Below are 24,307 nucleotides of genomic sequence, written 5' to 3'. Positions count from 1 at the left end.
AAAAAGCAAACAGACCACCTCGGTGGAGCAGGAGCGCTCCTCCCCACGCCTCCCCACACGCCCCCCCCTTTCCCTGTGCTCTCCCAAAGTTACAAACCTTAAATTTCCTTCCTGATAAACCCCAAGGCTTCCTCGCTGATTGGTCTCTGGTGGGGAAAGGACGTGACATCAGCAACTTTGCAGACTTAGGCTGGGGGGGGGGGAGTTCTCCTGGGCTTTGGAGGACTTCCAGCCTGCGGGGTAAGCGAGCGGGCGTGTGTGTCTGTGCTTCCGTGGCCGGCCGGGAGGCTCCGCGCGCGCGTGTGAGACCTCAAGGTAGGACTCAGATTTCCCCTGTCCCTTCCCTTCTCTGCTTGCAGGAAGCTGTTCTCTGCTGGCTGACCAGGTCTGCCTGCCTGGAATTTCCCGGGAGCAGGGGACATCGAATTTGGACTTTGCTGGAGCGCAGCATGGATAGCCAGCGCGGGAGGAGAGCGAGAGGAGGGCGAGGACGAGGCCGAGAGGAAAGGGAGCAGAACACGCCCCTGACCCTAGCGCATGTCCGGGTCCCCAGAGTCCTGTACAACCCACGCATGGGGGGTAAGTCCCGGGGTTGGGGGGGTGAGATGCGGGGGAGGGGAAGGAGAAGTGGGGTTCAGAGACGGGGGACCGCGGCATGCTGGTTATCCTGGCCTGCCTGGGGATGCCTGTGTCTGCACACGCGTCCCCTTCCCGGCGCCCACCCCACCCCCCACCCCAGGGCCTTGCCCCTTCTGTTCTTTCACGAAAACTTTATTTCCTAGAGTGCTTGTGTGTTTGTGGAGATGCTTGTTTGTGGGTCGAGCGTATCAGTTTTAGACCGTGGAAGGCTGGGAAAGTTGCTTCTACATTAGGCTATTTCGCTGCTGAAACATTTATTCAGCTTTTAGGTGGGGCTGCTGGGCTTGTTAATGGTGCCTTGAGACCAGAGGTGGATTCACTGTAAAGAGCGGTTGGACAACAACAACAACCTGAACAGGAGAGAGGTGGCTTGCAGGTGTGCCTGTCGGCGGGCCTTCTGGTGACCGCTCAGAGGCGTGACCGTTGTGCGTTCAGCAGGTGGCTCCTGATGGAGAGCTTCCAAATGGGCTGCCCGGGTGCTAGCGGAGAGCCGATGCACTCGGCACCCGCAAGGTTGAACGGGCCCGGGGCACGGAGCGAGGACGAGCAGGCAGCCAGAACTTGACAGTGTCCTGCAATGCCATCTGGGTACGGGGCGGGGAGGGGGGAGAGCAGAAGAAACCTAGTCGGAACTGCCTTTGCTCCAAGCAGCGGAGCAGACGAGCCCGCTCATTCATTTCTTCATCCACTTTCACCCTGCACACGGGCAGCGTGCTTGAATGGTGGAGGATGTGGCAAAGGCAGGTCTCGATTTCATGAATGAATTTCTTTCACAATGAACTAAATGATGAGGTCAGCTTAATACATGGACTCATTTCAAATAGGGATGATGAAACACATGCGGGTTGTCAGGAAATCATCGAATGTTATTCGGAAATATTTTCCAAGTAATTATTTTCCATTTCAATAAAATCACAAATATCAACTCGATAATGAAATACTTACGTGCAAATGACAATTCTGTAATTAGGAATTCAATATTCAGATGGCAGTGTGATTGGGAAATCACAGTGATCAGTATTCAGGGTGGTATAGAGTATCCACTCAGAGCAGATGGATTCAGAGTGGCGCCAACCTCCAGTTTAAACAGTGAACTAGAGTGTATTTTTGAAAGCAGGAAAGAATCGGTGATTGGGTTGACTTGCGCGGGATTGTTTCCCAGCTAAGAATTATGTTTGCTTTTGTTTCCACGTGAAACTGGGGTGCCAGTCACTTTTCACTGCTGGGGGTTTCTGAAGAGCCTCCTTCCAACCCAGGCCGGAGCTGAAGGGTGGAAGGGTTGGGCGGGAGGGGGTGGGGGGCACGTAACCTGGAGGAAGGACGCTTCAAAGGGAGCTCGCACAGTGACACAGCTAGGACGCAGTGGCTCAGGGCATCTTTTTGGGAATGAGTTTGGAGAGATGGAACCTGGGAGTGAAGCAGTAAAAGTGAGGTGGATGAGGTTGGTTTGTCAGGGGCAGGGGACCGGGATGGTGGTCCCGAGCAGACAGCTGTCCTGCTGAATATGCCAAGGAAGCTGTTCGGGATGGATTGTGGGATGAGAGTGAGGGCTTGCGCTCAGCCACTGGTGTTCAAACTCTCAGATGTCATGGCACCGTCGGACTGGAATGAAGGTGGCCGGGCTGTCGCCCTGAGCGTCAGCTCACTTTAGGGCCCAGGGTGAGACCTGGGCGTCTGCAGAGCTCGCCAGGTCACCCGGACTTCACTCTGAGAACTACGTCACTAATCCAAACACGACGCCGGCACTTGGGCTGAACTTTGACAGAGAAAGGGCAAGCGATCAAAGGGAAGAGAAAACGGGCTGGACTGCGGGGTTAGTTTTGGAACTGAGGGAGCGAAGGCGGCCAGCGTTGACACGGCTTTCGAGCCCGTGTTGACATCGGATAAGAGAGAAGGGGAGATGGCTGGGGAATAGCGCGTGGAGGGGAAGATGAGGGGTTTGGATGTGGATGTAAAATTCCGGGGGGCTCGAAGCTCAGCGTGGTGTGAGCCCGGGGCTGGGGAATGGGTTCAGGGCAGCTCTGCCAAAATTCTGGGGGAGGGAAAGTGGCTGTGACTGGCGGTAGCCTGCTGGGAAAGGTCTCCATCTTAGGGACAAAGGGAAGAAAAGGTTCCAAAGAAGCAAATGGCGCAGTGGTATCTCACATGCTGATGTCAAGACACCTCTGTGTTCTGTCTTCTTTCTCCTGATCTGAGTGGCAATCTCTCCTACTCATCTTTTTCCCCCCTGTGTCCAGCTGAGCCACAACTTCCAGGAAGCCCTCCTAGATTTTTCTTGCCTTGCCTTACTTTGCCTCTGTGAGCAGAACCTCAGTGAGAGCCGAGTTCCATTTGTTTATGTTTCTGGAGTCTTGACCTTGGTGAAGTGTGGAATGTGAAATGCTCAGCGTGTTGTTTCTAAATGGCTGGGCCGGGCCAGGCGAAGCGTATCTCCCTGCACAGGCCCAGGTTGGAGGGAAATAGGGCTCGGGTGTCTGGGGTTTGTCTAGGGGCAGTTCTGTGCCTTTACCTCCCCTTGAAGGCTTTTCTCTACCCCGCATCTTGGAGGCAGGAAGGGAAGGAAGCGAGGATGGCAACCAAATCTTTACGGAGATTTGTTTATGGCTTGACTGCGCTGCCCCAGGACAGGAAAGGGCTGTCTTTCCCCCTCCACATGCCTTGTCATGGGTTGAAGAGTGTGCTCACTCCCGAACCTATGTAGAGGTGATAATGTGGAGCACCACGGGACATTCTTGGAAATCGGGCTGTTTGCCACAGGTGGCGAGAGTCTTCCCTAGGGCTGGCCGCCATGGGCTGACTAGCTGTGTCCCTGCAAACAGAGACAGAAGCTTTGCAGAAGCCACAGATTTGATGCTGGCACTGCACGGTCCCCAGAGCATGCTGGGAGTCATCCCCGCTAACATAGGGAGTGGCTGTCAAACCACATATCCACCACAACGACAGCAGCAGCAGACAGAAGCCGGACAGGAGGGCCGGGCAGCCAGCATGCCCTGGGTCTAACCCTCACCACTCATACGAGTGCCCTGCCCCCTTCACTTTTCCAGGTGTGACTCCCACAGTACTCAGAAAGTAGAAGAGACAAGGGAGGTGGGAGGTGGGGGTGATGAATCTTACATGCCACAAAGCTGTGGGTCTGGCGGCCACTCACCAGAAGGGTCCTCTCCTGGAGGCTTCTAATGTGTTTGTGTGGGGAGGGGAGCAGGCCCAGCAGTGCTCTGGGGTAGTTTGGTGCTACTCCTGGCTGGAAGGAGGAGCACGGGGCTGGAGATTGAACCCGGGGGCCTTCACATTGCAAAGCAGGCACCAAAGCAGGTGCTTTGGGCTCTGTCTCTTGTCCCTTCCCTGAAGACTGAGTTTTGGGGTCTGGGATTTGCACTTGGCAGTGCTCACGGTTTAAGCTCCTGACTGTGTGCTCAGGGAGCACTCCTACCCGTGCTGGCATCTTTCCGCACCTGCTATTGCTCCGGCCAATTCCCTAAGGACTTTGGGGAGGCTGAAGGCAGACCCTGGAAGCAATGGCTTCCTGAAGACACCCCCATGAACCCTACCCCCATAGGTAGGTCATGCTTTAGCTTTAAGGGCAAAGAAATTGTGTCCATGCTCAGTTGCTCTGACAAGTGTGTGGAAGGAGCAACAAGTTCCCGCCTTTGTCTCACTTGCTACGCCTCTGTCTCACTCGCTATACCTCTATTGCACTTGTTGCAAACTTTTTTGTTGCTGTGTTATGGTCTGGCCTTCTTCTTCTTCTTCTTCTTCTTCTTTTGCTTTTTGGTTCACACCCGGCGATGCTCAGGGGTTACTCCTGGCTCTGCATTCAGAAATTACTCCTCGTGGTGCTCAGGAGACCCTATGGGATGCTGGAAATAAAACCCGGGTTGGCCACATGCAAGGCAAATGCCCTACCGGCTGTGCTATTGCTCCAGCCTTGAGGTCTGGCCTTCTTCCTACTCACCCATCCCCTGAGAAAATTTTCTCACTCTCCGACACCCTGACAGAATTTCTGGCTGTAGGAGTCACTGTCACTGTCATCCTGTTACTCATTGATTGGCTCGAGCGGGCACCAGGAGTGTCTCCATTGTGAGACGTGTTGTTACTGTTTTGGGCGTATCGATTATGCCATGGGTAGCTCTGTTGTGTGGGGTGAGATACTCTCAGTAGCTTGCCGGGCTCTCTGAGGGGGGCGGAGGAATTGAACCTGGGTCAGCCACGTGTGAGGCAAATGCCCTACTCACTGTGCTATTGCTGCAGCCCTGAGGCCTGGCCTTCTTCCTACTCACCCACCCCCCCCCCGAGAAAATTTTCTCACTCTCCGACACCCTGACAGAGTGTCTAGCTGTAAGGAGTCGGGAAAGGAAAGGTCTTCATTCATTCTAGGCACACTCAGATACACCTGTGCCTCGGCAACCAAGTGGTCCTGTATTGTTAGAGTGGGGCACCCTGATGAAACGGGCAATGGTATATTCCTCCGTGAACAGTCTCATCCAGATAGGTAGGAGGAGGGGAGGGGAGGAGAAGGAGACACTGTGCCGGGGCCAGACGCACTTGCCCAAGAGTTGCTTCAGTCTCCAGGTCTAAGGCTCATTTTCTGTTCGCCTGATTCTGGCCCCAGCCGTCTCTTTTTGAAGTTTGGCCTGGAATCCAACCCACCTCCTCTCTGCCTTGCAAACCCAGTGCTCGGGGCCTCTCCTGCGTCATGCTATCCCGAGCCTTAGAATGCCACCCAAGACCCAAGGCCAGTATTCCTGCCCCTTGGAGCAGCCCAACTGCTCTTTTGTCCCCTTGGCCTGCCAAACTGTCACCCAAGGCAGCTCTGTTAATGCTCCCACCCACGTTGACTGGAGTGCTCCAATCTTCCTGAGCAGCCCCTTGCAGAGGGTATCCAACTAACGTGCTTTAAAATCTCTTCGGAAATAATGGAAGTGGAAGGAATATCCAGCCCAGAAATTGCTATCAAAATGAAATGGCCGTGTTCCTCGTGTCCTGCAGTGACTGATGGAGACTCAGTTTGGGAAGGGAGTGAGGGGAGCCGAATTGGGTACTTAGCTGGGACACTCTGGCCCCGTTTAACCAAGAGCTACAGTGTGGCAGCAGAGCCATGGCTGGCCACACTGTTACCTGCCTCCTTTGGAGCAGCAAAAGCAATAGACCCTGCAGGAACAAGTGTTGGGAAGAATCCTTTATGTCCCAAGGGCGCGGAGAAGGTATAAAGACGATGAGCACAGGGGGTTGTGCACTTCTGTCTGCTCATCTTGTCTCTGTTCTCCCCTTTGGCCCCCTTGCGTTTGCCCCCAGAAGAGGTAAAGCTGCTTTCGGATCTAACGGTGGGTGCAGCTGTGGCCTGCTTGGGGTGAAGGTTCTGCAAATCCCAGGGTTTGGGGCCACAGCGGGTGTGCCTCTGGGTGAAGGAGTTACTGGGGTGCAGCACTCCGGATTTATTCCAAGCCAGGCGCTGGCTGGGGGAGGAGCTGCTTGGGGTACAGTCTTGAGGATGCTCTTCCTGACAGGGTGTTCGGGAAGGGTGGGGTGTGCGGTTACTCCTGACTTGGTGCTGGAGTGGGGGTGGCCAGTCTGAGCACCGTGCTGGGGTCCTAATACTAGAGCAGAGCCAAGGGCCACGCCTGCTGTGGGGCTCTGGAGTCGGTGTGCCACTCGGAGATTACTCCGGGTGTGGTGCTCTGGAGGGCTGCAGTGGCTGGGGTGGGAGGTAGTGCTTTGTTGCCCCCATGGCACTGTGGGTGGGGAGCTGCCCCTCTAGGGGTCTACTGACAGCCTGGTGCTAGATGGCAGCTACTCCAAGTATGATGCTTCGTCGTCTGTGCTGCCAGATGTTACTCTTGGCACAGTGCTCACGGGGCTGTAGCGTTGCAGCACTGGGTGGCGGGGGGTGGGGGTGGGAGTTGCTTTCAATGTGGTGCTGGGGTAGGAGGTCTATTCTTGCACAGAGCGCCCCATGCCAGCAGGGGGCGGGGGGTGCTGGGGAACCTGTGTCCAAATGTGCTATGTTCAAGGCTATTCCCTGTGCTGTGCAGGGAGTGGGGGTGAGGTCTCTGTGTGAGGTTGGGGGGGCGACTTGCTACTCTCAGCACAGTTCTCACGGAGCTGCTTCTGATAGGGTGTTCAGATATGACCCCTGGCAAAGGGCTGGGATGGGGCATTCTGGCATGGACTCCAGCGCTTGGAGTCCCTCCCCTCCTCCCCCCCAACACTGGCCCGTCTCTTTAAAGACAAAGTGTGCTCTGAACCCCCTTTAAGATAAGTCATTTTCTAAACTGTGTGTGAATTCCCAGGCAGTCTAAGGTCTGGGAACCAGATAATGCCAACATATTGCTACAACTGAATTTTTTTTTTTTTGGCATAGTCAGTTGTACGGAGCTGAAGAGAATAAAGGTTTCATACAGATCTGAGATGAACTTGGGTTTGACCCAGGTTTCTCTTTGCGGCAGAATAGGGTACTCGCTTGGGTTTACTCAATCCTAGCCTGAAATGACTTGACATTGAGAAGGCAAAGTCAGACCCCCTGCTTATGGGAATATCACCAGGTCTAGTGCTTTGGACAGTCTGGCACTTCCTCCAAAGGCTAACATTGTCCTATCCTATTGATATGGTCAACGTTAGTATATTAGTTTCTCTTCTACACCAATTTCATACCCAGGTGTTTAGCCACGAGTTTAAACTTATATCTGCCCAAAACTTGTACGTGATTGTACATATCTGCAGTATTAGCAACAATGGGGAAAGAGATGGAGTAGAGGGGTTTGGGCACTGGCGTTGCATGAGGCAAACCTGGGTATGGTCCTGCGAGCACTGCCTTGGAGGCCTCAAGCAGCACCACCCCTTAGGCCCTTAGGAACTGCAGGTCCAGTTGTCCAAAAATCCCTGGGAGACCCCCCTTAACCTGGCCTCCCAAGCACCTTTGGAGTCCCCCTTCTGCAAAACCAAGTAGCTAAGAAGCCGAAACTGTCCAGATGTCAATCTAGACAGTGAATAAATAACACGTGGTCTATCCATGCATTGGCCCTCATGTGCCCGTGAAAAAGGCTGAAGTATTGATAAATACCCCAGCACGAATGGACAAAGTGGACCTTTGAAGACTTTCTGCTCTTTGAAAGAAGCCAGTGACCAAGGAACACAGTGGTTTGATTCCAGGGCTAGGACATAGGCAGAGGCACCAAGGTGGTGCTTGCAGGGTGCAGAAAGGGGAGTTGGTGGCTTTGTGGGTGAGGGTTTCTCGGTGAGAGGCTGAAAATACTCTAAAGTGGATTAGGGTGATGATACCCCTCTGTGGATATACTGAAAATGATCGAATCGTGCAGGATGTGAATTGCCGCTCAATAAAGCTGTTAGGCAGATGGTTGATTGATTGGTGGCCATAGATCACTGTCTGTCCTTCATGGCACATGCCTACACACCCCCTGTGCGCTTCTCAAAGATACAGATCTTCTTTGTTCTGTACATTCTACCAAGGCTACATTTGGATGCGGGGCACAAAAATCTCAGGTAGCCATTTTTTTTCTTTCCTCTTTGAGATGTCCATAATTCGTTATTTACCCTAATTGCAGTTAATGGTTCCATGATGAATGAACAGAAATTAAAAGCCCATTTCTGTCTCCACTCGCTAATATAATTGTCATTTTTATGAACTGTGAACAGTTCCCACGTCGGGCCTGGTCTACCTGCTTGGACTGTTACAGCTGTCCTGGCAAATCCCTGAGCTTCAGCAGAGGCTCTGGACTGTGGCAGCTCTTACTCCTTAGCAGCCCAGCTCTGGGAAGAAAAGCTAATTATCGCGCACAGGGGGACCTATTAGGGGACAATTGCCAATCTATTTCAACCTGATTTTCAAAACCTTTCGCACCGCGTGACTCTTTCTTCTCAATCAAGATTTGCCGTGGATGCTGTTCACAGCGAGCACCTACTGGGCAAGCATCCTTCTTCCTCCCGTTCTCGTTTTATTTGGAGAGAAACCTGTTCCATTAGCTGCAGTCTGGTAGTCTCCCTATTTTTTTTTCTCCAGAGAGAATTTGGAAGCTCGGAGGAGGACAAGGACACTGAGTTTCTAAGGTTCGGAGGGGGAGAGGCAGTTTGACTTGAAGGGGCCCCGTGCAGGCAGGGGGGCGGGGAGTGGCGGTGCACAGCCAGGAGGTGAGAGCACGTTCCTGTTTGTTCCGTGCCTCCTGTGACCCTCGTTCCTTGGGAAGGGGAAGGCCCTGAGAGCTCTGGATCGCGGGCTTACCTCCCTCAGCATGGCTTGGAGCAGCACGTTTGAGGCGCTTCCTTTACAGCCCTTCGCTTTCCCAGGCCTTGTGATTAGGTCCGGGCCTCACTTCATGCTGCTTATAGATTCTTGGGAACCAGCTTTCAGTGAACCCCTGCCAAGTGAAAGCGAGTTCTCAGATGACATTGACATTTGCTTCACTCTTGGGTAGGGATCGTGGTTTTGATTTTTTTTTTGTCCTCGACCACGTGATGATAGTAAAACACATGGAGTGAGATGGGGGTCTTCAGGCATCTGCTCATCCAAACATAATGAGTCTGTGGTGCTTAAAGGCTTTGGGGCTTTGCAGGGAAACCCGTTTCTGTTCAGGGTGTGACCAGTGTTCTGCTGTCCTGCCTCGCTCCTATAGATGTGGAGTGTGTTTTTACTCAGGCAGAGCTGGGAGTACAGCTGGCTCCGATGAGCCTCCTCATATTCTGACTTCCGGTGGTTGTTTGTTTTGGAAATCACTCACGACTGAAGATGAAAAAAAAGTACATACAAGTCTATGCCTCACTCAGGGTAGAGTCTGGCGTTTAAGGTGTCAGGCTAGGGTTACCAGACATGGTTCCTAACAACGTGCGTTCCTTCCATATGGGTGTGAAACAACTTTGCTCTTTGACATAGCAGTGATTCGGGGGTGAACCTGAGACTGTTGAGTAGTGGGGCTGAAAAGAGCAGTGAACGGGCATGGAGCCAAAGGAGGTCTATTGCTGCCTTCACACTCAGAGGAGGGAGTGAAAGCTCAGAGCATGTGCAGGGAACCACGGCTCAGAAGCCAAAGCTTGCTCAGAACACTATTGGCATGTTGCCTTTGGGAGTAAAAGATGTCCCTGTTCCAAGGTCAGATAAACTCCGATAGCTGGGGTCAGAGAAAAACCCATGAATAGATACCGGTCAGTGTCCATTTGATTCCAAGCCTAATAGTATGCATAATTGCATGATTACTGTGACTTAGAGTGTGGCATCATTTACTGATACCAAAGTTTGTGTTCGTGCGGCAAACCAGACAAACAACTGTAGCTGAACACACAATCGCCAGTTCTCACTGAAGCTCTTTCCCTTAGCCCAAGAGACCATTTGCTGGACCGTAAACCAGCATGTCAAAGTTCAACAACTTACTGTATTCCACCACTCTGATGGTGCACCTTAATTTTTTTCAGTAATACCGGCACTGTGGGGTGGAACCCTTTTATATAATAGCCTCACACTACTTTTTTTTTTGCTTTTTGGGTCACACTTGGTGTTGCACAGGGGTTACTCCTGGCTTTGCACTCAGGAATTATTCCTGATGGTGCTTGGGGACCATATGGGATGCTGGTAATTGAACCTGGGTCAGCCACGTGCAAGGCAAACACCCTACCCATTGTGTCATCGCTCAAACCCCCGCACCCTACTCTTCAAAATTTGGCATACAATCAGTGATGATTGTGGTGAAACGCATACGGTGACTGTCAGCCTCCTCTTCCTTCCTTTGGTTGGAAGTTTGAACATGACAGATCTGTGTGCACTCTCAGAACCATTCAAATCAACCGTGCACAGGAAATTTCAGGAGGAGAAAAGCTGTGGTGCTGAGGGGAGTTTGGGTTTCTGGGATTCACTGCCTCCTTCCAGTAAGGATGGTTAGGCATTTCTGAAGCCAGGGGAGGGGAGCCTTGGGGTGAAAAGGCCAGTAGCAGGCTGTAATGTGTTCTTCTCTCTGTACAGATGCTCTGTCTGATTGGTCCCCCATGCATGAGGCTGCTATCCATGGACGAATGCTGTCTCTGAGGAACCTCATCAGACAGGTAGGTAGCTTTAGGGGGGAAAAGCACATTCTGTTGCTTACCGCACTGAGCAGAAGGATGGTGTGATGAGGAAATTCAAAAGTTTCAGGCTGGACAGATAGTTCAAAAGCCTAAAGCACATACCTGTCATAAACAAGACTCTCAGGTTCCATCCCTGGCACTGCATATTTCCCCGCCCCCCCCACTTCCTAGTGATGTTGGCTGTATCTCTAGTAGAACCTGAATCTGGCAGTTGTTCCTGTGCCCCAGAACACTGCTGGGGAGTCCCCCCAGAAAAAAGCAATATTTTTCTTTGGCAAAATGAGAGTTAAGTCCAATTCTATCTGGTCTTTTTTATTTGGAGACTGATATAATATCATATCACAATATAATGTGATCATATCACAATATAATATCACATCACATATATATGATATAATACAATATAATATCACAATTTAGTATAATTTTGTGCACCACATAGGTAAATGATAAATAACCTTTTGCATCAGCAATAGGAATGTTAATGCATTCAATTTTTAGTTACCTTATTCACTAGATGATGCTATTGAAATGTATTACATAAAATAATAGTTCTGGTATTTTTTGCCTTTTGGGTCACACCTGGCAATGCACAGGGGTTACTCCTGGCTCTGCACTCAGGAATCACCCCTGGCGGTGCTCAGGGGACCATATGGGATGCTGGGAATCGAATCCGGGTCGGCCACGTGAAAGGCAAACACCCTACTCACTGTGCTCTTGCTCCAGCCCCCATAAAATAATAGTTCTTAATTAGGAAAAGTTTTTCCTTTTAGGTGATATTTGCCATTGTCTCGAGACATTGTTGATGGTCGAAACTAGGAGTGGAGATGGGGGGTGATACTGAGGATATGCTAAGGATACTATGGATATACTACAGATATTAATAAACAATCCTGCTTTGCTCAGGATGCCTGCCTATACCAAGATATGAACTAGCCCCAAATATCAGTATAGTTGGGACTGAAAATCCCTGGTGTCAAATAAATGATTTAAATTGCCTTTTAAAATACAAAATATTGTCATATCAAAAACAAATGTTCAGTTCTGTTGAATCTTGGGTTAATAGTGGCTCTTCCTAGTTTTCTGTTCATTTACTCTGGTCCTGGGTTTAACTTTCAAGTAAGCATTAATGTGAGTTTTGCTGGTTTGAAATGAATGGGAACTTTAGTGGTCTTAAGGAAGCATTTAATATTACAATCAATATTTTGTTCAAAATGTTCTGTTCCCTGGCTATATATCTCTTAAATTAGGAATTACTGACCATTTCTGTGTAATATATAGTCTTGCAAAGTCTGTGGATCCCTTCTCAGACCAATTAATGCCTTGTACATGAAACGCAGTACAGAGAAAACCAATGAAAATGTGAAAGTCCAAATGGAACCTACTAATACATGGACTTTATTAATGCATTCAGTATGATTTGACAGTAATTCAATTAGCTACCATAAATTTTAAGTATATGGAACATATATTTTGAGACATTATAGATATCCACAGCAGTTGTAATACTACAATAATATCCTACTACTCTCAATGGCAGCTCTCTAAGTTATTACATACTGTGGTTTGCTGTATACATTCGTGATTGAAGGACATCTTCAGTTTCAGATGGTGGTTAGTGAAAACCAGTGTGTTTTGAAAAAAATGGCGTTAGCTCGAGTAAGAAATTTTTCTACAGGAAAATAATTTCCACAGAAAATTTTCAGGGATGGAGAGATAGTACAGAATAAGTACAGGCATGCACCTGGCCCAGATTCAATCCTGGCACCAAATGCCCCTCCCCCAGAAGCAGTGCCAGGCTCCAAACAGCACCACATCCTCATATCCTAGGGCCTGAGCCTCAATCCCTGGCCTGGTTGGTCAGGTGTAACCAGGAAATGGCTCCCAGATCCCATGAGCACTGCTTGGACCCTCCCCCACGCCCCAAAAAGCAAAACTTCAGATTACCTTAAGCCATTATTTTAAGCTGTATCTGTAGTTGTATTGTAAGTAGACATTTAGGTAGCCACACATAACTAAAGAAGTTTAGCCACTTCTCAGATAAAAATGAAGCATTTACTTTATTTGGATAGGTTGAAAAATGAACACTGATGCTTTGATATATCACTTACTAAATTGTACTGATGTTCATTTGTGTTCAGTATTCTCATGTTACTAAACATCAGCAAATTCACGTCTCTCATCCTACAGCATTATCTGAGGAAGTTATCTTCTTGGAATCTCATTTTCTGCCTTTATAAAATGAGACTTCCATGCACCTACCTGTATTAATTTTGTTGTGTAACAATGTGCACCCCAAACTCAGTAGCAAAGACAACGTTCTTTTTGCTAAGGATTCTTTGGATTGGCAGATATAGGTTGGGCTTGGTCCCAAGTTGTGAATGGGATGCAATATCTCCTCCTTCTATGACCAATGGGCCTATGAGCAGCTTGCAGGACCAGGAGAGGGGTGGCATTCAGGCAATGGGGTCGGCAGGTGCAGGAGAGTGTGTCAGACAGAGGCTGGATTTGTTTTGTTAGCCATGTCTCCAGATGCTTCTGTCTTTGCAGAGAATTGGAAACATGACTTGGAGGTGGAGTGTGAGATTCGAAAGCCCTTTAAACACATATAGTTGGTTTCCTGGGCTGGTTTATGGATCTGGATCCAGGATTTCAAGCAGCCCAAAAGAGAAGCATCTAGAAGTCCTAGGGAGGTCTGACATGCCTTATAACTCCTGCTCTATTGCTCTGCCCTGTCTTGGGCAACATTCTCTTATTGGGAGGAAGACGAAGCTGGCATGATACCCAAGGACGGTGCTCTTTTCCAGAATCCTACAGATGAGCAAGTGATCATGTGCACAGGTGCCCAGGGTGCTCTCTCCATATCTCTGCAAATGTTCACACAGTTTATGCTCCACAAATGCTCACACAGTCACATAGTTAGCAATTGTGCTGTGGAGGAGCCCAAAATATTACCATCTTCCCTGCACATATATGTATATGTAACACGTAAAGAGTTTTGAAAGAAAAGGGGATTCAAGAACTTCTTTTTGTGGGGATCTTCTTAGCAAAATAATGGCAATTAGAAAGTAAAGTAGATGCCATACTTTCAAGTTTATGGTCATACTTGTGAAGGATAAAATTGATTCAAAGTCTTTGAGTCTGAGGATAACTGGCATTCATTGGGTATCTACTGGGTAATGATGGGATTTGAGTTTCCAAAGGAAGAGATGATACCGTGCCTTCCGGCAGAATGGTGTGGAGTACTGGGTTTATCACTTATGAAACCCTAGTTCAGGTTCAGCTCTCCCAAAGGCTGCATTTGAGCCCTTGCAGTCTCATTTTTATGGTCAGAACGATTAGGTATCTCAGTAAGTTTGGACTTACCAGTCAGAGGGTAAAAGTCCAAAGGATGGGCCATTCAGGAGGTTGAATTGTAAACGCCTGCCCATGTAAAAGAAATGATGCTAAATGCAGCAAAATATTGGAATAGTTTTAGTCAATTTTTACAATCCTGGGAAACAAGACAATATATTGCAATCATTAATTACACTGAACTTTCTCTTAACTGACTAGCATACCCCGAATTTCCTCCATTTCTTTATGTTCTACTTGCATTGGGTTCATGATCCATCTCTTAGAGAAAATCATTTCCCGGGATAGATGATCCTCACAGCCTTAGAGACACTTTCTGGTTTCTTTAGACTTTAAACATGGACAGTGTGAATACCCCTCTGCCTAAGGATTTTCTACCTCTCTGGGGGACCATTTCATGCTTTGTACCCATAGTAGTCACCTCTTGATGCATAACAAATAGCCCACACAGTTAGCAGCTTAATGTCTTTTTTTTTCTTTTTGTGTCATACCCAGTGATGCACAGGGGTCACTCCTGGCGCTGCACTCAGGAATTACCCCTGGCAGTGCTCATAATATGGGATGCTTGGAATGGAACATGGGTTGGCCACATGCAAGGCAAGTGCCTTGCCCACTGTGCTATCACTCCAGCCCCTTTAATGTCATTTTAAACAACTTAGCACATTGTAACATTTTGAGTCAGGTCAACATCTTTTGGGATGAGAGGTAGTGGGGGTGGGACCCATATGCTCATTCATGCACAGTATGTGTTTTGCCAATGATTTCAGTCTATGTTCCTGCTATGTAGCTTTTTAAACGACTTTGATCTTAGTAGGTCCTGATTCATGGCTGAAAACAAAATTTCTGGAAATATTGCTTTATACCCCCTTATTGTTCTCTTCCAGGGGTGGCCTGTGAACCTGGTCACAGTTGATCATGTTTCACCTCTCCACGAAGCTTGTCTGGGGGGTCATGCCTCTTGTGTAAACCTGCTGTTAAGACATGGGGCACTGGTAAGTAAAGCTTACACAACATCTTAGAACCCCCGACTGAAAATAATTTTCTAGCCATTCTGAATAATTTACAGACTTTTAAAAAATTATATTAGCCTGCCTAGAACTATGAAGAAAAGTGTTTACCGAAATTATTGTGTCCATCAATCTTAGTTGCTTTAGTGATAAGGTCAAATACTCAGTTTAAGTCATGACTGATAAACCTCTGTTCAATGCTTCCCTTCATCCCTATGGCCGGAAGGTAGAGAAGTATTGTAGAATATTTTCAGTGCAACATCATCTTTCCAATATACTACCATTAGAATCTTGGACAGGTGATTAACTAGAATCTTCAGAATCTCTATCTGAAAATAAGGGGGAATAACAAAGAAGTTGTGTTTCTTGTTGTGATGTTGTGAGAATTGAGAGAGATGAGGCATGTGATTGTTATTGGAGAATGAGAGGATGGCATAATGATATCTTAGAGGAAAAGGAAAAGAGTCATTTGATTTGCAACTAGTAATCAGCAAGCTTTCCAGAACTAAATTCCCTCATGCTGAAAAGTGATGGGGAAATCTGATCAGAAAAAAAAATATATAGGTCTTTCATAATCTCTCACCTAGTATTTACTGAGCATATATTGTGTGCAAAACTCTGGATAAATATTTTGAGGAACTTATAAACTAAGAGAAGAGATAGCTCTACAAATAAGTGATTTCATGATTGTAATGCTAGCGTCTTCAATGACTAAGGCTTGAAATCTCAGCAGCCTAGTATAATATGTTTAATTTCTACTCGGCTCACACTTCAGTATGGGTGTTCCCAAGTGAATGGCCATTTTCCAAGGACACACAGTTCTTTCGTTATGTTTCCGTACTGTCTTCAACATGTGGCTCTTATGTGTGTTCTTAGGGTTACTTTCATGTTAGATAGTTGGAAGAGAAATGCATAGAGCATTGCACATGGAAGACTTTTAGAACATCAATCACTTTTGCCTGTACCCCATTCGTTGACCAGAACTCAGACCATAACTTTCTGCCAGGAAGGCCGGAAATATAGTATAATCATGTGCCCAGGAGAGAAGAAATATGCTTGTTTACTGCATAGCATCTGAACCACATCAGATAGTTACAATATACTTTGTTTTATCAATTAAGTTTTTCCTGTCTGACCACTCGAACGAAATGACTAAAAACAGTATCTGTTTCAAACTGTCAAGACTTTCTTTTGTTGACTGGACAGAGCTGACTTAGGCTGATTCTGGGGTTACAACTGGGTTGCCATGCATTTCTGGCAAGCTGAGAGGTCATCTGGGGAAAACTAGTTCATGATCACCATGGCTGGGCTGTATGAAGAGACAGAAAATCAACGTGATCTCTCATCTTATATCAAGCTGCTTGGTCTTGTTCATCTGGTAGCAGGAACTCCAAGAACAGCAAAAGAGGACAAAAGCTCTAGGCTTGTTTCCCATTTGCTATTATCCTGCTGACCAAAGTCACATGGGAAAACCCAGATTTATGGACTGGAGAGTCTCCAGCTTATGATGGAAGAAGTTGTGAAACTATATTCCAAATGATTATGCATGCTGTGCATGATCTGTGAACATTTTTGCCAAGCACCACAAAATAAATATTGTAGGAAAGGAGTTGTTAGGAGTGTACAGGTGTACTCCCATTTCTAACTCTTTTATCTCTGATGGGAAGAGCTAAATTCAAAGAGGTTCCTGACAGGATGCTGAAGCTGAAACTCAGAAGACCTGTTGGGACTAGTGAGCTGAACAGAGTGGGAGCAGATGGAAGCTTAGCTTTCCACTCACTAGAAACAGCAGAGGCATTAAAGGCCTGAAAAGGAGCAGATTTTTGTGACCTCAAATCATCTTCAGGCAAATGGAGTAGATGAGAAGGGTCAGAATCCAAACATCCTTGAAACTAAGAAAACTGGGCTCAGTTTTGAAGGCAATAGAGAGGCACAGGTGACTGCATGAGCAGATTTATAGTTTGGTTAATAACACTATACCTGTGTTCATTGCAATGCTTAGTACAATTGCTAGGATATGGAAGCAGCCTAAATATCCAATGACTAATGAATGGATAAAGAAGTGGTGACATATATGCACAAATAGCTATGCAGCTTTAATAAAAGAGGAAATCTTGCTGTTCTCTGCCACCTAGATGAAACTGGAGGGTGTCACTTATCATGTTAAGTGAAAGAAGTCAGAAGAAGCAGGACACGTGCCAGATGACCTTAATTATCTGTGGTCTACAGGTTACTGAGACAATGGAATAGATGATATCAAATAATGACAAAAACTGGCATTTAGTCTTCGATTACAAAACACAGATTACCAACTAGTGGGGGGAGGATGGTGAGAATGAGGATGTGAACTAGAGACTTTGGTGGAGGGTCTCCGTGCTTTGGTGGCTGTGGGTGCAACAACTTTGTACATCAATACAGTAAACATCAACATTATTGAAATCATGTCATCTAAACTAGAATACAAAAATAACTCTAAGGATAAAATCAAATCATAAGATTATTACCAAAAAATGGAAAAGAAAACTTACCCCAAACTTGGGAACAGAGCCAGAGAGGCAAGAAAGGCAACTTAAGGTGCAAACTTGGAAGAGCTGATGCTCTCAGTGTTACATGGCACTTGCATGGCCCTGTGAAAGTCTGTAGTTCCACACCACTGGCATCTTTAATGGCACATGATCCTTGGCCTTCATTGGAAATCCTGCATGAAAATACTTCATTGTCTGTACTATGTCATTGCTTAACAGGTTCACCAGAGGATTAGCTAATAATAGAGGAAAAACTGTATCCGCATTTGACTTTGCTCTTTTGTTATTTGATAATAGCCCAAACATTGCAGCAAAATGTTGATATGTTCTGATTCTGTCTGATTTCCAGCATTAGGAATGAGCTCCAAAGTCCTTAAGTGGCCCTTTAGGACGTTCCCCCGTTTTGGCTTTATTAGTGACTTCATATCAGCATTCCACTGATTCACTAGCTAAACTATCCTCTGCATAATCTGTTGCATCTTACTGATTTCTCTCGTGACTGAATGAATTAAACTTTGGGCAAATGTTCACTCTAGGTATATATGAAATCATAATTTTATTTTGAAAAATCAAACATAAACTATTTCAGAAGGGTATTGGTTGCTGTGGGGAAATTGTTCTGGTACAGAGTTGTTCTCAAATGGAAGAGTTATACTAGGAATATTAGATTTCAAACTATTGCATTTATCCTAACTGAATTCAAAGGCAACATTCCGGGAAAGAACAAGGAGGAAGCAGCATGTTTCAGTAGCAGCCTGGGTGCTATGCACCTGTGAGAATCTGTATATCACAGCGATTGGGATGGAAATTCTCAAAGAAGTTAAGGACCAGCTTGTCTTGAGTGGAGCTCGAATAGGACCCAGAATACCCTATTGCCTGATTTCATCTGGGATCTTTTGTTTCCAGGTGGATGGTGTGACTACTGATTGGCACACCCCTTTGTTCAATACCTGCATTAGTGGCAATCGGGAGTGCTTGGAGCTGCTTCTGCAGAATGGAGCCAGCTACCTGCCGATGAGTGACCTGACTTCTCCAATCCATGAGGCTTCCAAGAGAGGTAAATGGTTGAGAGAGCTACTGTTTCCATGCACTTTTTCAAGGGATATATCCTCTAACCAGATGTGCTGGTGATTCTTATGTGTAGTAAGTTTGATAATTTCCCTCTTAGAGCCTCTGGAGCACTGTTCCTTGGAACAGGCTCAGGCACACAGTACAATACCCATCAGTATCTGTGGACTCTGTTATTAAATCTAGAAATCAAATGGTTTTTCTAAAGCAAGTTCTAGTCCTCTATTTTAGAGCCTTAATAAATATTGACCCAAGTTTGCCAAATGAAATTAATGTTCCATTTTTTGTAAAGAGAGGATGCTATATATGGTTTTAGGCAATTCTTCCCCTTCCCAGATTTCTGGTGGTGCCATTGACAAAGTAGTGTGTATTGAATGCACAGAGTGCTGATTTCATAGGATTTGATAGTTGTGAAATGATTGTCACAATCAAGTTAATGAACACATCCATTTCCCTACATCCTGTGTGTGTGGGGTGCGGGAGGGAGGGGGTAAACACATATGCTATCTAGAAAATTCCAAGCATAACTCACACTAATCACCAGGCTGACATTAAAACTCACTTATCTGGAATATACCTTAGAAAAAAGCCTCAATTTTCCTGATATTCTTAACTGTGGACTCTGAGACAAAATATGAAACTAGGGGGCTGCAGTGGTAGCACAGCGGGTAGGGCATTTGCCTTGCACATGGCTGACCCAGGTTCGATTCTCAGCATCCCATATGGTCCCCTGAGCATCGCCAGGGTTAATTCCTGAGTACAGAGCCAGGATTGACCCCTGTGAATCGCTGGGTGTGACCCAAAAAAACAAAAAAAATGAAATATTAAACTAAATTTTGCTTTATCCAATGTTGCTGTTACTGTTGTTGTTGTTGTTCTTCTTCCTCCTCCTCCTCCTCTTCCTCTTCCTCTTCCTTCGCTTCCTCCTCCTCCTTCTTCCTTCTTCTTCCTTCTTCTTCCATCATCTTCATCTTCATCATCATGATGACCACACCTTGCTAGAGGACTTTCTGTTTCTCCAGTGACTTTCAGACTATTGCTTCTCATGATTCTCAGAGGAACTTTATTTGACTGGACTAATTTAGTATGACTATGTCCCAAAGCATTGGCATTTATTCATTCAGAGCCATACTAACTCAGCTTATTCACTGAATACATCAAAAATAAACTAGCATCACAAAGAGCAATGTTGAAAGTACTCAACTCTCACAGAGCCTTATTGGCCACAAGAGCCCCACCTCATGTTGGATTTGGCTGCTTCTCCTAATCCTTGTTCACTGTGCCTGTTTTTCCCAGGGCCTTCCTTCGTGAGGCTGTAACTTTCCTTTCTTTTTGCATGACCAACAGTACGTCCTTCTCCCTCAAGTCCACCTTCAGGCCCCATTTCTGTTTTTCTATGATAAAGCCATAAGCACTGTAGCACTGTCATCCCATTGTTCATCGATTTGCTCAAGTGGGCACCAGTAACGTCTCCATTGTGAGACTTGTTGTTACTGTTTTTGGCATGTCGAATATGCCACGGTAGCTTACCAGGCTCTGCCATGCAGGTGGGATACTCTTGGTAGCTTGCCGGGCTCTCTGAGAGGGATGGAGGAATCGAACCCTGGTCGGCTGTGTGAAGGCAAATGCCTTACTTGCTGTGCTATCACTTCAGTCCGATAAAGCTATAAACAAAGGGAAGTTTAAAAATAGTTGTTTGCTTTTTGTGTCTGGTAGACCCAAACAGGGTTGCTCCCAGAGCTACAGAGCACATCTTACAATCTGCCAGATGACATTCTCTAGAACCATTCCCTAGCCTGTGGAAAGGACAAAGTCCCCTGAATAACTTGCTGACAAATTCAAACACACAGAAAGTGGGACAGGTCCTTCCTCACCTAAACGAACTCATATGGAACCATTTTCTCCCACCTTGGATTGCAGGCCACCTGGAATGCATTGAATGCCTGACATCTTATGGATGCAATGTCAACCATAACATTGGCTTCCTCGGCACACCACTGTATCTGGCTTGCGAGAACAACCATGTTGCCTGTGCCAAAAGACTTCTGGATTCTGGTAAAACAAACAAAAATAAAACAAGGGAAGGTTATGAAAGTAAATTAAATGTTTTTAGATCTCATTCTGTCATAGTAGAAGAGTCTGAGTTGGGTTCCAATTGACTGTGCTCCTCTGGGGAGTTATTTTAAGACTAACATTTATGTTACGGGTTTGTTTATTTTGGATGGTGAGTTATTTTTTATTGAATCACTGTGAGATACAGTTACAAGGTTTCATTTCTGAGTTTCAATCATACACTCATCCCTCTATCCATGCACATTCATTCATTCTTCACCACCAATGTCCCCAGTATACCTCCCCCCGTTTCCATCTCTTCCCTGGTTCCATGGCAGACAAGTTCATGGGGAGTTATTTTAAACTGTTGGAACTTTAGTTCAATTGTCATGATGAATGACGAGGAATGCGCTCATTCCTCGTCATGCTTATGATAATGATGGTGTAATAATGGCGATAGTGATAATGATGGTGACGGTCAGGTAGGGGTGGACACTCAATGATTATGTTTCTCTTTCTCCCTCTAATCGGTCATACTATTAGTTCCTGTATGACTTGCATAATTATTGGATTAGGGATGAGTTTTCCTGTGACCTTCACCAGTTCTTTTTGACTTAGAAATTGAAATTGCCTCATTTTTTATTCACTATAAGTGCGTTATTTTCTTTGAAGAGTACTATATTCAACACCTGAGACACCTGTTCGAGTCTTGTTTATTCTTTAAGACTCCAGTAATATTTCAGTCTTTTCCTCCAAGCATATTCTTATGTTCCTGAAGTTATTCTGGCTTTCTGCTCAACTAACGGCCATTGTTTTGAATCAGGAGATTCTCTCTCTCCCTCCCTCCAATGTTATTGTCTTTGTTTAGGAGCTGATGTGAACATCGGCAAAGGGCTAGAGTCCCCTCTGCATGTGGCGGCCAGGATGACCTGCAAGGAGTTGGCCTGCCTCCTGATGGATTTTGGAGCAAATGTTTATCTCAAGAACTCTGAAAACAAACGCCCAGTGGAGCTGGTTCCTCCTGATTCTCCACTGGCACACGTGTTCCTGGAGAGAGAAGGTGCATCTACTTTATTCATACCCCAGTCCTAATCCATAGTTATGTGCGGGCTCTAGTGGGAAGCATGCACTTGCTGACTGAGCTCATATTAAGTATCGTTCTCTGCCATAAGCAAATGTGAGCAGCGGAGAGGGGTTAGGAGGTGACAGGGAGGTGGATACAGTACAGGTTTTGCAGTGAATTACCCTTGTGCTTCAGACCATATTGGAGACAGATGATCTGGGTGACTGACAGATATGAGCCGGGGAGGCTTGCTCTCGGAGAACAAGGCGGTGCTTTGAATGGGTGACATATGGTTAGGTAAGACCTGCGTCAGTATGATGGCAGAGAAGACTCTTTTGGAGTTTCCAAATCTTTAATGCTCCCTCATTGTACTTCAGAAAGGCCGAATTCCTGGGGCCTTTGGTTCCTAGGGTTAGAGGTCACCTAGTAAGCACTGTAAAGTATTTCTTGAGTGGTCCACAGCCACGCGAAAACAGTTGCCATTATAAGTTGCTCCCAGTGAATTCTTTGCTGTTCCAGAAATCAGAACTCATGCTCCAGATCCAGACAAGGTGATTCTTTGGAGAGGGAGCTTTTCTGGACTTTGAGTCGGGGTGCACAGGCCCCTATTTGGCCTGAGAGGGATGGAGAGCATTTGAAGTTGACTGCATTGGACTGAGGATTGGGGCTGTGTGACGGCTTCGGGCCGTTCTCCCTGCAGGGAAGGCCAGTGAATCGAGCTGAGAATCAGTCCAGGACTGATGCTGGACTCAGTGCTACACTGTCCTATGAAACCCTCTCTTCTACTCCCACTGACCCAGGGTACTGGCAGCCTAAGCCCTGCCTAGGTTTCCTCAAACAAGGCCTGCACAGCCATATGGCCTGGGACATGTGCCTTTAATATGTCTTGATTCACAGCCCCACCAAACACAAATGAAAGCATCACACAGAGCCTACCACTGTGTACTTTACATTTGAAGAACAAACTTAAATTGAGAGCTCTCTGGGGGTTCTTGGGTGAGTAACCCTGTGTTGTATTTAGTGCTGTTAATAAAGAGAGAGACAGGAGAGATAATACAGCGGGTAGGTTGCTTGTCTCGTACACAACTGACTCAGGTTCAATCTATGGCATCCTGAGCACCACCAGGAGTTATCCATGAGCACAGAGTCAGCACTAAACTCTGAGTACTGTGGGGTGTGGCCCAAAACAATGTAAGAAGAAGAGAGAGTTGCGAATTTCCATCACAATTTGGTATAGGAATAAGGGATGGACAATGATTACCCATTCTTTCAGCTTCTGGCTTTCTCATCCTCTGCTTTCTTTAATTTGGGGGCCAGCTGGGGGATGCCTCTCATGCCCTGTAAAAGATGTTTAATGGCAACCCTGTCTTCTACTTACTTGATGCTAATAGCATTCTCTACCCTGATTTGTGACGATCAAAGCTGTCTATAGATGTTGTCAAATATCCCTGGGGTGAACAAAACACTTCCTTTCCCCCGCCCCATAACACTCACTGTGAACCACTATCCTAAAACATCAGCTCTGGGGTGGTTCTCTGTGCAAGGTGGTACCAGGTCACCTTTGGCTTCTGAGTTCCAGTGTTGGCCTAGCTCTAATAAGACTGAAAAAGCAGTCTGATGTAGCAAGAGAACATGTGTAGAGTAACTTACCATGATGTATGATTTGCTGAAAGTCCATGAGCTAGAACCATCTGAATATCACTCAAATGATAAGACAGAATGGCTTGCATTTGAAAACCTGACATGAATTGTATTTTTGTCCCAGGGAGTTGTGTGTGACTTCTTAATTCCAGAACCCACTTCCACACGCCCCCATTAGTAATGGAGAGTTGTGTTTCTTCCCACCTGTTCTTACTCAAAACCTGAAAGTGTTTCAGTTCTGTCACCAGATAAGAGAAAATATGGCCTTGCTAGGTCTCCTGTGGAAGTCAAAACTGGGCTTAGCTAGACCCATATTCCCCCTTGACTACAAGGGTGTATCATGTGTGCTTCTAAGATCAATAGGACAAAGTGACCACAGGGGTATGAAACTGGTGTGGGAAAAAAAATTGGGTATGAAAACTGGGTATGAAAAAACTGGGTATAATCTGTCTTCTGGTCTTCCCAGGGCCTCCCTCTCTGATGCAGCTCTGCCGCCTGAGGCTCCGCAAGTGTTTTGGGGCACTACCCCATCAGAGAGTCAACTCACTCATGATCCCTGAGGAGCTGAAACGTTTCCTTCTCCACCTCTAAGTATGTTCAGCAAGTGCAAATTCAGACCAGGGCCAAATCTTCGTAAGCCTTGGACCTATCATAATTCAAAACTTCAGAGTTACTGTTCAAGAGTCTTGTGGATTGAACATTAAATTGTCATTTTTAATGACTACACACTGAGTGCTTTTGTGTTTTTTTTGAGGGGGCAGGGATTCTCAGATGTCCCTCAGAATACTGGGGACTTCTCCTGGTGATTCTAAAGTCACCCCAATGCTTGGGTGCCTCCAGAGCCACACTGGGCGATGCTTGGGAAACCATGCTGTTAGTACTACTATATGCTTGGG

General features: G+C 46.6%; 1 protein-coding gene across 1 annotated transcript; it reads left to right on the top strand.

The window, feature by feature from the left end:
• Window positions 1-210: 210 nt before the first annotated feature.
• Window positions 211-24,011, top strand: ASB9 (ankyrin repeat and SOCS box containing 9). Its single transcript, XM_055123229.1, has 8 exons — window positions 211-240; window positions 360-579; window positions 10,601-10,680; window positions 14,940-15,047; window positions 18,494-18,644; window positions 20,576-20,710; window positions 21,576-21,767; window positions 23,878-24,011. The coding sequence occupies exons 2-8, from the start codon at window positions 450-452 to the stop codon at window positions 24,000-24,002; spliced, it is 921 nt and encodes a 306-aa protein (XP_054979204.1). The 5' UTR covers window positions 211-240; window positions 360-449; the 3' UTR covers window positions 24,003-24,011.
• The last annotated feature ends 296 nt before the right edge of the window (window positions 24,012-24,307 follow it).

Source organism: Sorex araneus, chromosome X (assembly GCF_027595985.1).
Source record: "Sorex araneus isolate mSorAra2 chromosome X, mSorAra2.pri, whole genome shotgun sequence".
Taxonomy (NCBI): Eukaryota; Metazoa; Chordata; class Mammalia; order Eulipotyphla; family Soricidae; genus Sorex; species Sorex araneus.
The sequence above is the reverse complement of the archived record's forward strand: the minus strand, read 5'-3'. Positions and strand labels throughout refer to the sequence as shown.